This window comes from Eretmochelys imbricata, chromosome 11 (genome assembly GCF_965152235.1).
Source record: "Eretmochelys imbricata isolate rEreImb1 chromosome 11, rEreImb1.hap1, whole genome shotgun sequence".
Lineage (NCBI taxonomy): Eukaryota > Metazoa > Chordata > Testudines > Cheloniidae > Eretmochelys > Eretmochelys imbricata.
The window spans coordinates 26,037,344-26,053,333 of NC_135582.1; the positions used below are offsets into that span (position 1 = coordinate 26,037,344).

The 15,990-nt window shown below is 40.5% G+C and overlaps 1 protein-coding gene across 7 annotated transcripts in view; it reads right to left on the reverse strand.

Annotated features, from left to right (window-relative positions):
* ORC4 (origin recognition complex subunit 4) overlaps positions 1 to 15,990 on the reverse strand; it is a 63,351-nt gene that overhangs the window by 13,120 nt on the left and 34,241 nt on the right. For all 7 annotated transcript variants that reach the window (XR_013347455.1, XR_013347456.1, XM_077829596.1 and 4 more), the window contains 5 exons: positions 9,990 to 10,065; positions 9,549 to 9,634; positions 7,417 to 7,465; positions 5,612 to 5,763; positions 2,760 to 2,933 (listed from right to left, as the gene is read on the reverse strand). Coding sequence is in view for 5 of the 7 variants with exons in the window: in XM_077829596.1 (XP_077685722.1) it covers positions 2,760 to 2,933; positions 5,612 to 5,763; positions 7,417 to 7,465; positions 9,549 to 9,634; positions 9,990 to 10,065 (537 nt within the window). In the remaining 2 variants the exon portion in view is untranslated. The remainder of the gene's footprint in view (positions 1 to 2,759; positions 2,934 to 5,611; positions 5,764 to 7,416; positions 7,466 to 9,548; positions 9,635 to 9,989; positions 10,066 to 15,990) is intronic.

Sequence of the window (15,990 nt, forward strand, 5' to 3'; positions counted from 1 at the left end):
TCAGCATAGTGTCAGTGTAGCTATTGCATTGCTTAGGTTGACTGACTTTCTTTCAGGAGCCATCCCATAAGGTCTGGGAAAAGTGGAACAGATTGCTTAGCATAAAGTAGTTATCCTTGAATGGTCCCTTGAAATGTGGTAAGTGGTCCACTAATATCCCTGCAGGTTTCCTTTGAGAAAGGGGGGTTCCAAAGAGGATGGAGCTAGGCTGTTCTCAGTGGTGGCAGATGACAGAATAAGAAGCAATGGTCTCTGTTGGATATTAGGAAAAACTATTTCACTAGGAGCATGATGAAGCACTGGAATGGGTTACCTAGGGAGGTGGTGGAATCTCCATCCTGAGAGGTTTTTAAAGGCCTGGCTTGACAAAGGCCTGGCTGGGATCATTTAGTAGGGGTTGATCCTGCTTTGAGCAGAGGGTTGAACTAGATGACCCTCCTGAGGTCTCTTCCAACCCTACTCTTCTGTGATTCTAAGCAGGGCTTTGGAGCTGTGCTCTGGAGCTGTGCTCTGGCTCCGCTCCAGCTCCAGGCAAAAACCTGCAGCTCCGTGCTTCAGCTCCAGGCGCTGCTCCAAAACCCTGATTAAGAGTACTGATAGGTCAGATACAGAGTGACTGCATTATGAAAAAAAAGTGTTCGCCCACAGGTGATATGGTGTTTTTTTTTTTCCCCTATGACAGTTCATTCAAGAGCATAGTGATTGGTTTCACCCACATAGTTGGTGTGGGAGCATTTAGTGCACTGGTGAGGTATACCACATTTGTACAACTCACGGACCTTGAAAGGTTGTGGAGGGTGTTGATCATTGTAGCAGTGGAGATAAGTCTGCAGGTTTTGCATCTGTTGTGGCAGGATCTGGGGCTTGTTTTAGCTGGTGTGTCCTGATCTGGGACTAGGGCACCAAAACGGGGCAGGAGGGTTGGTGGGCGGGGGTTGTCAAGGGGCCTTGGCTCTGGCACTTTTTGAAAGTGGATGGGCATGGCCTGTCCACTTTTTGCCCAGGCCTGGCCCCTTGCCCCTCCTCTTCCCTTTGAGGCCCGCCCACAGCCAAGCCCGGCCCGGGGAGCCTAAGCAGTTGTGGGGAGCCATGGACCCACCATCTGCCCAGGGTGGGGAAGGCCCCCCAAAGAGCAGCCCCTGGCCAGTGTCCCTGCCTCCTGGGCCCCTCTCCTAGGGCAGACTGAAGGTCCGTGGCTCCCCACAGCTGCCCAGGTGGCTTTTGCCATGGCCCGGCTGCTGCTCTTCAGCCCCACCACCAGGCCAGACTGGAAGCTGGAGCTGGGTTGGGGTAAAAGCTGCACAAGCAGCTGTGAGGAGCCACTGACCTTCCTCCTGCCTTGGGCAGGAGGCCTGGGGACACGGGTCAGGGGCTGCTCTTGGGCCCGTCCACTCTGGGCAGATAGAGGGCCCAGGCTCCCTGGCCAGGCTCCAGCTTGGCTGGGGGCAGGGCCTCATCCCGCCCCTGCATGCGCACACACACCCACACCCGTTTAGGCAGAATCAGCCGCCCCACTGTGGGAACTTGCTTCTGAGGAGGAAGAGCTTGGAGTTTGAAGGTCAAACGAGGGATTTTAGGAAGAAGGGGCTAAAACCAGGTCCTTTTTAATGTAGCAGAGAAGAGAACAACAAGATCCAGTAGCTGAAAGCTGAAGCCAGAGAAATTCAAATTAGAAATAAGGCACTTTTTATACCTAAAAAGTCTCAAGGCAAGACGTGGATTCTCTATCTCAGTGTCTTCAAATGAAGATTGAGTGTCTTTTTGGAAAATATGCTTTAAACAAATGAATAATTGAACTCGATACTGAGGTAACTGGGTAAAATGTAATGGCCTATAATTTTCACATGGCCAAGCTAGACTATCTAGTGGTTACATCTGGCCTTAAACTTTATTAATTTAATATCTGCTCTTCATACAAAGTGCCATGGGTTCTTTAATGGCCAGAAACAGGACCTCTAAGGTTCTTCAGAAAGACAGCACAAACGATCACTCTGTGGTTCTAATGCTATTCTGGGGCATTCTGACTCAATAGCTCACCGAAGTGCTATCAAGTCACCAGCACTATTTCCTTTCCCAGATTTGCTTTCCCATCCACGTGCTGCTCAGTACCTAACTGACAGATCTAACACAGCCCAAGGCAGTTTCATATCACAAATAGTGAAATACAGCTAGAGATATACATGTTAACAATCAGCTTATTAAACAAAGTCCAAGGTTTCATTCACAATACAAGCTATATCATATGTACACAGTTTCTTCAAGGCACATGGTCAGTGTAAACGTCATTCCCTCTCAAGAGAGCTTAAATCCAAGCACAATCTGCTCAGGATTATTTCAGATGGCACGTGATTCAACATTCACATGATTCATCACATCATCCTTTACTCAGATTAATAAATTACTTGAAAATGGGCTCAGCCACTGGTCTGCTGACCAATATTGTCTTACTGTTTTTCTTGTACTTTTGTTCTATTTGTACAATGCCTAGGACAATGGGGCTAGGGCTACTAGGAGCTATGATAATACAAACAGTTAAATTCACACTATTTTTCTAAAAACCTGAAGCAAAAGAGAAAACATAGGCTATTTCACATTTTATTCCTTCCTTAAATAGTGAATACCAAAAATAAACAGAGGACACTAAAGACAAAAACATTATAAACCACAGCAATTTAGAAAAATTATGAATTTTAACTTTTTCAAACACTTCAGTGAGACAAATTAATTACTTCATTATTAATACCTTTGTTTCAAGTTACCTGAACATTCTTATTCCATTTCTGTGTGAAAGGCTTGTATAGAAACTCTGCAGGTATATACAACTGTTCTTTAAATATTTTAAGATATTGTTTAAAATCAAACGAATTCAGCAAATATATCTGTCGGTGGGAGAACCTTGACTTCACTCTCTTTTCCAGGAGTTCCAGAATATCCTTGTTTAAAAAAGACAGATTCAGTGAAACAGTGTAAGAGGAAAGTACAAATAGCATAAATAGAAAAAACTGGATTATTAAAGTTTTGTTTTAATAATCTAAAGCATGATTAGTAACAAACTTGCTAATTTATAATACAATTGACAATGTTTCTTTTAAATGCCCAACTACAAGCTATTTACTTAAGTCACAGTAATTAGTTGCTGGGACACACAGTAATTATTCCATAGACTAAATATTTCAATTACTTTGGGTTGTATTCAAGACTTCAGCCACTGTATCAGGACTGTAAAAATGTGTAGGTTGGTGGCTCATTTCACATGTCTTTTGGAAGGCTGAACCTGATCTTGCCAGAAAAATTTCAAGAGCCAACATTTCTCTTTTAGAAGAATAATTCTCTTGTACCACACAAATACTATTAGGCTGCTTTTGAGGAGGAAGAATAATCTGATTTTCTCTAGAGAGGTAATAAAGAGCTTGTCATCAGAAGGAAATAAGAGAAAATTGGCATTTGTCTATTAAAAGGAAAATTAAGTACTGCTTCCCTATTACAGTGACATTTGGGTAAGAGACGGATTACTTTTTCCAGTCCTTTTACTTGCCCTGAAATTGGGAAAGTTTAGGCTTTGTTAAAAATGCATGAAATCATCTCCAGAAAGAGAATGAAATCAAGACAAACTAAAAGTAAGTACAGTAGTAATAGGACAAAAAACACAATCTTGTATATACAATCTGATGACCCACTGTATATCAACCTCCAATTCTCATGAAATCTAATGAGACTCTCTAAAAAGATGTGGAAGATTGTTTAAAATAAGGCTTTTTATAAAAGATTTTGCTCCTGAATCCAATTAAGTAAGTCACTGATGGAGAGTGTAGTGGACCCTGGAAACAGGAACCTTTATAACAGAAGAGATTCTGTACATTAACTGCACATTCTGTACATTAATTGGTCCAATATTAACTTCAAGTAACTTGCCCATTAGACATTGCCCCAAACCAAAAACCAGAAGCACCTCTAAACTTCTGCTCTATTGGAGGCCCATTGTTTTCTAAGACATCTTCCTCTTCTTTTTTTGTAACCTAGTCATCTTTTCAACTGTTGCTTTAAGAGCATTAAAAAAAGTTAAAATAATCTTTAATAATACTTTTCTAGATTGTTAATGTTATCATCACGAGTGTTTGATTGAAGGAATGATGGTTGTTTAACCAGCTTTTTAAAAACACACGTAGTTTGTATTCCACGAAGACATACCTTATTGTAGTAACGCACAGATTTAGTGTTTAATGATAAGCAAGACTGCCTTATATTTAACAAAGTGAACGTAAGAAAAGCCTGAAACATTTTACCCTGCCCCACCTCCACACTTCCCAAAATTAGTCTAGATCAGAAGTCTTTTCTTTTGTAAGTATGGCAGTGTTATAGCAGCAATTACTGGTGAAAAAGGTTTGTTTTTAAAAAAAGCATTTGTCATATTTCATAGTGTGGTAGAAAGACAGTGTAGTTTGATCCAAGTTTCTACACTTGCTCAATAGTGAATGAGGAAAGGAAGAGACCAGCAGCCTGTAGAACAAAAGATAGGTAACAATGCTGATCCTGATCTTTTTTAGATGGAAAACTAATGAGAAATGGATTATCATGGCTCCTGCAAAGTAGTAAAAGAAGTCCAAGTTTTTGCCCTCTTCTCCAGAATGTAACCATTTTTAAGCAGTAAAACTGAAGCTAACAGGGAACAAAAAAAGCAGAGATCCGAAAAGCCTAGTTACATATAAGGCAAGCCTGAAGATTCACAATTACTACTGTTGAGTTTGTGGCTACATACTGTATGTAATCCCTGCAACATTTAGTTTGTTTAAACTTTTTAGCAGTTCTTTATATTAATTACAAAACAAAACAACAATGTTACACTGGGTAATGCTTATTGTTGTTCTGTGTTCCCCTATGTCTTAAGAGTGTAGAAGTTTATATATAGTTTATTTCTTTTTAATTACCTGAAATGAAAAGGCATTCTTCTTTGACAGTGTCAGTGTGGTTTAAAGTCATTTTTAGTGCTTATTCTAAATCTTTTTTGTGGGGGACACCAGTGATAAGTTTGTTACTATACCCTGAAGATGACCCTGTCCTCAATTCCATCTTTAAGTCCAGACATAGGCAACGCAAAGATTAAGTGGGGTGACTACAGCTTTTTCTCCTGAAGTACAGTCTGGTTAAGACATAGGAGAAATTGACATAGCACTGACATTGTTTCTATGGCATTAACTTTAATAGCTTCTTGTGTTGTCCTTTTCTTTTTATAACTTTTGGTACTTTTTGGTGAGATGCTTCATCTTTAAGACAGATATTAAGATGCAGGAAAAAATTGCTTCCTATTAAATCTGAAAGAACCTCCTTCATTTTCTTAGTGAGAGAGGTTACTGGAGCATATTCCTGTTTTCCTACTTATGTTCCCATTTGCTCTGAATATTTACTATTTTGTGTCACTTATTTTGTATCTGTACTAGAATCAATTTTTAAAGTAAGCCAATATAACAACGCTAGGTCAGGGGGAGAAGTTTCCGAAGTTAGCAGAATTGTCTCTTAAGACATGACTCTTAAGAATAAAAATATGAAAAGAATATGAAACATTACAGTTGTCAGAAACATAAGCTCTATAAAACAGAAAAGAAAAACTTCTTACTTGTCTACATGTAAGTCCAATAACTGTTACCGGAGTCTGTGCTGACTGGGATATATCAAAAAGATTATACAGTAATGTCTGGTTCTTGTGATGAACAAAGAGGTCAAATTCATCCAGTATAAAGAGCACTGGACAACTGCTATCTCGGTCACCTAAGACAGGAATTAAAACAGTATATTACTGAACTGGTAAGTACACAACTATTAGACTTCTTACCTTTGCAGCACTTTTGTTCTAGTGTGCCCTCAAGTTTTAACCTGTTTATAGAATCTTTGCTAATTTCATAAGACCCCCATCTCATGTGTATTTGCTACATGCCATGGTTGATGATGATTATTTAGCTTAAAGTACTGCAGAGGTTAAACTAGCTTGTCAAGATATTTTTTGGTTACAAATAAACAGTGAAAACAGACAGTTAAGACGCCCATTTATCATTTTAATATTTTAAGAAGGCTATATCAATTCTCATCATGGGCAAACAGACTTGATAACAGCATTGCAAAAATCTACATGCACATCCACCACTGCATTCTACACCTGAATGCATAGCAAATATTTGCTTTTGGTAGAATGAACAATAAAACCTGCAAAATCTGACTGCATTTTGCCGGGGGAAGGTGGTAAGAATGAGACCAAAAAAAAAAAAAAAATCAAACAGTAACTGTTTAGAAGCAACAGAAAAAAGTTCAATACTATTTTCAGATTTTTTTTTTAAACCTGCCATCCTTAGCCATTCAATGAACAGTAGAAAGAAGTCTTTAGTGCTGCTCCTGTAAATTAAGCTTAAGCATTTGATTCAAACATCACAATGCTTGATATGACCACACGACTGTTCACTCTACCCATTTTGCAACCAAGGTTCATTCTCATGCAGAAGTGCCTTGTACTATGGTCCAGAGCAGTGGTCACCGACTGGTTGATCCTAGAGGATCTCCCAGTTGATCGCGATCTCCGGTGGTGTAGTATAGCTACTGCTAAGGCAAACTCCCTGCCTACTCTGGCCCCACGCTGCCCCCAGAAGCGGCCAGTGCAGCCCCCCAGCCGGGGGTGAGGGGGAAAAGCAGGGATCTCCCTCCACGCACTGCTCCTGCCTGCAAGCACCGCCCCCGCAGCTCCCATTGGCTAGGAGAGCTGTGGGGGCAGTGCTTGCAGAGAGGTGCAGCGCATGGACCACACTGGCCCCTTCCAGGAGCGGTGTGGGGCCGGATAGGCAAGGAGCCTGCCTTCGCCTCGCTGTGCCTGCCGCCCACTGGGAGCTGCTGAAAGGAAGTGTTGCCCAGCAGGAGGCTGCGCCCCAACCCCCTCCTGGAGCCAGCACCCCAACCCCCCTCCTGAATCCCAACACTCTGCTCCTGCCCTGATCCCCCTCCCAGAGCTAGCACCCCGTACCCCCTCCTGCACCCCAACCTCCTCCCAGAGCTAGCGCCCCGGACCCCCTCCTATAGCCCAACCTCCTGCCCCAGGCTCAGCCCAGAGCCCCCTCCCACACACCAAACTCCTTGGCCCAAGCCCAGAGCCCCGTACCCCCTCCCAAACCACAACCACCTACCCCAGCCCAGTGAAAGTGAGGGAGGGTGGGGGAGAGCAAGCGACAGAGAGGGGGGATGGAGTGAGCAGGGCAGGGCTTTGGGGAAGGGACAGGGTAGATCCTGGGTTGCCCTTAGATTCAAAAAGTTATCTTGGGCTTAAAAAGGATTGGAGACCACTTGTCTAGAGCGTGAGGTAATCTTTGATTTCTCTACAGCATTTGGGTGAAAGTTTGTTAAAACTCACCGGGGGTTTAAAGTCTTATACAAAATATTTACCTTTCTTTAAAGCTTCAAGAAGAAATGCAAGGTTTTCAGCAAAACTACCCTAAAGGAAAGAAAGATATAAAATATATCAATGTAGGGTAGGAAGGTCCTCAAAGATCATTTAGTTCATTCCCCGTGCTGAGGCAGAATCAAGTATAACTAGACCATCCTGAACAGGTGTTTGTCTAATCTGTTCTTAAAAATCTCCAGTGAGGGGGGATTCCACAACACCCCTTGGTAACCTATTCCAGAATACAACTATCCTTATAGTTAGAAAGCACTTTCTAATATTTAGGCTAAATCTTTTTAAAGTTGGTGCCCACCTAGCTAAGTTTTAACCATATTGAAACCCTACAAATACTAGCTCAAAAGTCAGGAATCTACCACTTACTCAATCTTGTCTCCCTTAAAGTCAGAAGATAAGGGACTTTTTTCTCCTCTCTAAGGCACCTGGCAGACCTCATACCCACTGTCCTCATTATCCAATTCAGATTTTAAAGCCAAGCTTACTAGGAAGAAGTAATAAACTACAGTTTAACATGCTTCAGACTAATACTTCTAAAAATATTGCTAGTTGAACAACGAATTTAAAATACTTAGTACGTTATTGATCAATCCTTTATTTGTAAAGAAATAACTATTGTAGCTGATGTTATCCAGATGCTCCAGTCTATTAGTAGCAATACATTTGGAACTATCAATTTTGAGTTTCACTAGAACTCTTTGCCTCATCTATATAGTTAGATGTTTCAAGCAAGTTTTAAGAGGGTCTTTTCACTATTTTGTGATGAAATAGTTAAAATTTCTGATTAAAAAAAGATTTTTTCAGAAAAACAAGTTAACTTCATAAAAGTTACACTCAACATTGCATATAAATATATGGTAATACTGTCTAAAGGGGAAGGTGACGTCTACACTACTATGGTCATCACTGAAAGTGGTGATAAATCTTATACAAAGTATGCCTTGTGAGGTATCACTGAAAAAAAAGTTATAACCTGCTGAATACTATTATCTTGTTATAAGGTGTATATCGACATTATGTATGGAGTTATGAAATTTTGCTCGGTGTCTAACTCAAACATGTTGTGGGTCTGAGAAATGCCCACAGGTTAGCTCTTTAGAAGTAACAAAGGAGCTGTAAACAAAGGCATCTGGACTCATCCCTGAAAACACCTCAGAAAGCAGGTAGGCAAAGGTGTAAGCCAAAATCTGCAATTCAGATGGAAGGATGGCAGAGCATATACTCCAGGGAACTGCCTGACCTATAACAGAGCCAGGATTTTGTGTGTGTGTGGGGGGGGGGGGGGGGAAGACGACTAGCAGACTTAACATTCCTACAAACAATTTGAACTGTGTACTTCAATCCAACTGTAAAGTGTTTTACATGCCTTAACCTTTTAATAACTCCTTTTCTTAGTTTACTGAGTACTGGCTACAGCATTGTTTTTTGTGTAAGGTCCTGAGCATCTATTGACCTGGGTAAATGACTGGCCCCCTCGGACTCAAAGAAGCTAATGTGGGGTGATTTTTGGTTTTAATAACCCTTCACCAAAGAAGTCCAGTTTGTCTGGGTGGCAACATAGGCTGGAAGGCCTCAGGAGATGCCCTGTGGATCTATATTAAGCTGGTTTAGTGATCCAGAAGCCACATTTGTTGCAGGTTTGGTTAAATCTGGATTATAGAATAAACCACCACTCTGGTAGTGTCTACCCAGTTTTTGTCAGTCTGACCTGAAATTGACTTTCTCAAGTGTGATCGACAACAGGCATGGTGACATTGACTGTACGTTCATAAGTACTGTCTGGTATTTTCTACCGTCAAGACAGACGGACTTAGGAAATACTTTACAAGGGCCTTAACAGGTTAACATTGTTCTTCTAATTCCATAAATCTCATATCAGTAGTATTCAAAATCATTTATAAATTCTGAAAAGATAATTATGTGAAGAGTGAGACAGTCCATCAGTTTTGCAGTAAGGCTCAAATCTATTCATTTTAGTCTGGTCAATATATGGAAAAGTTACTTATTTGTTGTGGTTATTTTTCTGAGGGGAGATCTTTTGTTTAAGTCTTGTAATGCTCTTTTTTTTTTTTTTTTTTTAAAGCGGTGCCTAAAAGAGCAGCAAGAAGTTCATACTCACGAAAACTTTGTCTCCAACCACATTTTCCATTTGTAGTTGTCTCGTGATCTCCTTGAGTGCTATTTTATCATTTGTCTGTAAGAGCCCTAAAAGAAAGTGGTGATTATACATCAAACACTAAATTACCTCCTTTGCTCATTCTACACCCCAGTTGTCACACCATTATGCCACCAGCGAAGAGACTTATTCCAGGAACTTTTTCCCGAAGTGGGACTTTATATTATTTTTGAAGTAAGACTACTTGTACACCTCTTGAAATGTTGCTTCAGACAATCTATCTTTCATAACTAAACAATGGATAGCAGGCAAAGATTTTTATGAGAGCAGATATTCTGAAACATCTTTAAAGGCACTATTAGTTTAGATTTACAGTAAGTGAAAACCCACTACAAAAAGCAAATATATAGTATTTTTAATTTAAAAGAATGCAATATAACTTGCCATTTAGATGAACTTGCAAGAGGTTCTCTCTCACTTGCTTTACTTCCATGAGCTCTTTTAAGACATAATTTAATAACTAGAAAAAAATAGCATAATTCACATTAAAATACCTCCAGTATATTTTTAAAATTAAAAACAGTAAGAAGAAGAAACTGCAAATAAAACAAGAGGATCAAACATCTACTAAAATTGAAGATACTGCTTTGTGACTGATCGAATCAACCTTTATTAGTTTGGGTTGAGGATACTCAAAAGAACATGAGTACTTCCTGTATTAACTACATTCTTGACATCTAGCATTTGCGTCCGTAGAGGAAAAACACTTTCCAAAAAATGTTTTGTTCAGGTTTTTCAAATCAGTCTTTCAAATCAGATCAATGAAACCCTTCTATATGGGCTCATCACTCCTATCTTTAAAAAAGGAAATGCAAGGATCCAGAACTTTGTGGCATGAATGAAACTTCATGAGAAGCATGTTGCTGGCAGGAAAGATGACAGATACTGTGGCTAAATTCAAAATTCTAAAACTTTTGTTATTTCCATGTTTCATGAGTTAAGTGGAGGAGGAGGAGGAGGAGTAGTAACAGTTCTTTGTGAGAGAACAGAATATAAAAGTATTGCCAATAATTTTCAAGTTACATGCAGACTATTTTGTAGCTGCACATAAAAAATCCAATAATGCAAAAAAGCCTTTTAAAAGATTCTAAAATGGTAGCTCTAGCATTTTCATTTAGTAGATTTCAGTAGCACCCAAAGGCCCCAATGAGGATTGGGCCCCATTGTGCTTGATGCTGTACAAGACACAAAAGTAGTTAAGGTCCTTACCTTGAAGAGTGGAAAATGTTATTAAAGACATCTCTCACACACACACACACACGTTGCATCTTACACACTAAGATAGGAAAGGGTGCACAAAGTTAACAGCAGCATACAATGACATAAATCAACAATGTGCATAACTTGATAGTTCCAAAGAACAACTTTTTTAAAAAGTCACCATTTTAAAGACTTATCTGTGCTCTCAATTTTCTACACAGCCCTTGGTAAGAACTGACCTTAAACATAAGTATTTTTAGATTCTAGTATGAATTTGATATTTATTCATTGCTTCTCCTCCCCCATTGCCTCCTCTATCCAACATCATTAGTTCCTTTTAAACATAAATCCAACTTCCTCTCCACTAGTATAGCTCTCCTGAAAACCCACTTCTTCCCTTTCACCTTCAAGAAGCTAATTAAATACACTTACACATTTCATTTGTCTTATGAATTAACTGCTCACTTACGTAGCCAAAATGGGTCATATACTGGGAAAAGGATCATAAGAACACTGAAGCTGGAAATTGTTGTGGTGAGGAAGAGAAGACTTTAGAGTCTTTAATTGTAGAAAGCCCCAAGACACATAATTTAGACATTTGTCTGTCACCACTATGATCACTCTGCTTACATGTTGTATCCCTTTCCTCCATCTTGTAGCCCATAGGATTATTTGCTAACTATTATCTCCTACTAATCCAGACAGCAGTATCAATTAATATATTTCTTTTCTGAAATTAATCCATTTAATTCTTATATTTTATTAGTATTAATTCCTTGGAATTTAGGATATGTTGAGGCATGTATTTCCTAATGAGAAGTTTTGTTAAAATGCAAGAAGCCTACAGGCTTGTAAGATCTGCAATATAGCAAAAACTATGATCAGTTATGTCAGCATAAAAGCTGGCAACCTTTGGCACAGATAAGAATGGTCCCTGAACTTCGGGGAACCAAAGGGAGGAACTATCCACATCACATCACATGTTTATCTGACTTCTTCAACCGGTTGGTAACTGCAGGGTACACCACAACTTGGAGGTCATCAAGAGAGCCTAGGCTGGCAGTTTTGGAATGAGATAATCCTTATTAATATATTTAGAAAGTAAGTGTCATAATCCACTAACCTATAGGAGAAGGGTACCCATAAATTTCTTAGGGTATGGAAATAAGATTGGGTATAGTAAGTTGAGCCTGAATTACATAGGTCGGGATCCTATAAAATACCCTGTAAGAGAGATTCAATAGTCAGTCTTTAGGGCTAGCTTTAGGGATAAGTTCCCTAAATTCTAAACTCTATCTATCTAATCTATCTTCTTTCACGCTATCAGCTCAGCTTATGCAGTATCGTACAACTACTCAACATTCCTAACCACTGGGGAAGCCAGCACCATCGCATCATCAGGCATGCCAGGAGTGAGGCTGGTCCTTCACCTCCTATTCCCGGGTCCTCAAGGAAGGGTATGAGTATGTTAGGTTAAGGTACTTATAATAGAGATGGTACCACCAGGAGTTTCGGAATTTTTACTGTTTTGCAGTTATAAATTTAATTGCATTTCTTATTTTTATGTTAATTTCAATAAAGGTTTTATCAATTTGGTATTGTCCTCAGTGTACTTGTTCTTGCCAAGCACCCTGAGAATCCTCTCCCAATATAGAACTCTCTGAGTTCTTAAACTCTGTAGTCTGAATTGGATAAGAACCTATAAATCTTCTGGTCAGTTGCGATCAGTGGCGAGCCATAATCACTAACCCATCAAATTCAGGTCAATCTCAGTCTGTCCTTCACACGGTCTGCTTTGTGGGTAAGATCTCTATTTTAGGGCTGCTCTATGCAGAGTTTTTGTACTGGCAACATTAGCATACTTTCAATTCTGAAGAGTGAGAGCCCAATGATATTGGAAGAATACTACTATTTAGCACTTCAAAAAGTGCAGTAGACAAAACCATCGACATGTTGGTACAAGCACTTTTATGTAGTGAAATGTTTGTCAATGTCTCCATCACAAAGCCATCTCTTAAAGGGCTTTAAAAAAAGGTACTTTAGTCGTTAACCATACCAATTTTTTTAACGTTACAATTATGAAAATTCTTCAGCTATTTTATAGCTTACCAGTTTGAGACAATTTTTTTAGCTAAAAGGTTACACACACAGTTTATAACAAATATATAATATAGCCTTTTAAGCTTTGTTATTCAGTTTGGTAAAACTGTAAATGCATGTACATAGCAACCACTTAAGTGTTACTCAACGTACTCTGACTAAAGGCTCCCTATGAACAAGGTGACATGATATACAGTACAGGAAAAGCACCTATTAAGTATGTACTCTAATCAAGTCCTATAACCAGAATCACCATACTCTAATCCATTATGTCAGCATTTTACAGGTAATGGAAGTTGCTTACACACTTAAATTAGGCTCATAACAGATCCTGATCCCAACAGAGGAGCCATAATTAGTGTATTATATGTGTAGGTTAACAAATCAACAGTTACTTATGCTACCTAAAGTAGCTATTTTTTTGCGATGTTGTCATCAGTTTAGGTGCCACTGCAGGTGAGCATGCACCTCACATGCATGAGGCTGGAGTTTTTTTGCATAGCAGTCTGTCAAGGACATCCACGCACCCTGTGCCTTTTTATGCTCCTGTGCAAGGGCATAAAGGATGGAGTGGCTGCAACTCTCCATCAGATCCCTCACAATTCAAAGCACAAGTTAGCGGAGGACTCAAAGCAGGGTTGGAGGGAAGGTCATGGGATCCACAGTGACATCATTTCAAAGAACCATGCAGTTCTGTGGGAGTTGAGAGTAATGGGGTCATCCTTTCCCATACAAGGAATGTGCACTTCATAGTGCTTGATCATTTGTAACGTGAAACAAGTGTTTGTCTTCTTGCCAAAAAGGTCAAGTTTTCTCAGATCCTTGTCCTTGAGCTGACTGGTTTTTTTTGTACTGCTGACAACAAGCACCCTGGTATAGGGTGCACACACAACTGCTCAACCACCTTAGGTGGTATTTGCACCTCTTCTTTGCATGAGGTTGAGGGGGGGCAAGGCCAGTGCATGCCAAATATTCCATCGTAGGCTCCATCAAACCCTTACTGATGGATAGGACTATTCTTGTGGAACAGCAGAACTTAAGATGTCAAATAGTTCACAAATATTCTCTTGAACTGAATAGTTTCAATATCCAAGGTATCCACAGTGACTGCCTCATTGGGGGAGGAAGAAGATTCTTGGGGAGGGGAGGGAAGCTGGTGTGTCCCCCCCAGGCTTGTTCTGGCAGCATACCCAGCTGCTCTTCTGGTTCTGGCAAAGGGGGTCTAATGACGCCCAAGGAGAACTGGTAATCACCTCCTCCTCATGGAGATATGTGATGGGGCACAACTCTGGGACCAGTGAGATAGCAATAGTCATCAAGGCCAATAGGGCCACAATGGCATATTGTACTGGTGTTGGCCAGATTGTGGGTAACCCATCCACTACCAGTCTTATAAGAGCAATAGTAATGGGCACCCTTGCTTGTCCTAGAGGCGTTTCATCTCTCCTGTCTCCATCAGAGTCCCCTCCTAAAAAGAGACTAGAATGGTCTGATCAGGGGTAGAACACCTCTAGGATAAGCAATGCCATCAGGCACAGTTCCTATGAAGCTCAGTAGTAATGATGTTAGTGCCAGGAAGAAAAGTAAAGGTGGATCTTCAAAGGCAAACCCCAGCATCTGGAGTGGTTCCTCAGTCAGTGCTGGTACCAAAGCCCAAGTCTCTGACCTTACTGGGTGCTGGTGCTCTGTTACCATCTCTGAAGCTGAATGGCCTTGAACTACCACCCTTGGACTGAGTCCTCCTTCTGAGGAGGACGTTATGTCAAGCACTACTGCAAACGCAGCTCTGCGCACATACCTGATGCGGAGAGTGTTTTGGGTCACTGTCCTAGAGCCAGCAATAAAGACATCAGCATTGATGTCATTAGTATAGAGAACATATCCAACGGTGCCATGATTCCTTGTGCTGATTCAACTGCTTTCTTTGATCTCTTCTCCCTGCTGAAACTGGAGGTGTACCTAGTTTCTGGTGCACTATCAGAGGAAAGCCTCCTAGGTTCCAGACAGGATGACATTTCTTCCTCTAGATCTGAGGCTACCTTCAGTGGATTGTTCCAAGAGATGCAATTTGAGCCTTGTGTCCCTTGATTTCTGAGAGCACAAGGAAAAGAAGTGTTCACTGGGGATAAGAGCTTCCCCAAGGCAGAAGAGAAGAGAGACAGATTGTGTTCATCAGGGCATTAGACAGTAACACAGAGCAGGATATAAACTTTGAAGGCTTACAGTTTGCCATATTTTAACCATTGTACAACTTTGTCCTGCTGTACAGGGGTGCACAAACAGGTCTGCAAAGGGTTTCCCCCATCATGTCTGGGCTTTTTTGGAATGTCCAAAAAATGAGGAACTTTATGAAGTAAACTAAGTAGTGATGAGTGTTTTAGATAAATCTGGAGCTTAGACAAAAATCCAAATGGGTCAGACACAATCCAGGTTCCATACTGCTACCACAGGTAGTAAGAGGGAATGGAGGGAGAGTCAGGGCCACTTTGCCTTTATGCCCTTGCATTGGAGCACAAGGTGCATATGCAGCCCACGTGGACACGGATAAGCAAAAAAGATTATGGCCTCTCACACAGTGCATGTGCCTACAGTGGGATCCACACTGACAACTCTAAGTAGAGCTGCAATGACTTCAGTAGAAACAAGTCTGAGTTACAGATTTTATACAGACATCAGGGAGCTTCACAGACAAGAATGTAAAACAGTTAAAGCAAACTGAAACTTCATAAAGCACGACCTGCTTCCAATGACAAAAATTCCCATTTTTTGGTAGGAAAAAACCCTCAATTTTTAAAAGGGAAAAGTCAGTTGAGTAGCAGGTCAAACATCAGTGCAGCCACTCAAAGCCAAGTCAGAGAAACACCACTAATGCAGCAGCACAAGTTACCTCTGTTCCTCACTATGATGAATTAAGAGCCTACAGTTTGAGGTAAGAGAAGCCTATAATGCCTAAGGGCTGGTACATTCTGCTGGTGGGACAGTGTAGCATTCAGAGAATTTCAAGAGAAGTTTCTGCCAGTCACACAAGGAATCTGTTATACTTTGTCACAAGGTGGATGCACTTTTAAAGGAAAATGGGTCTCAG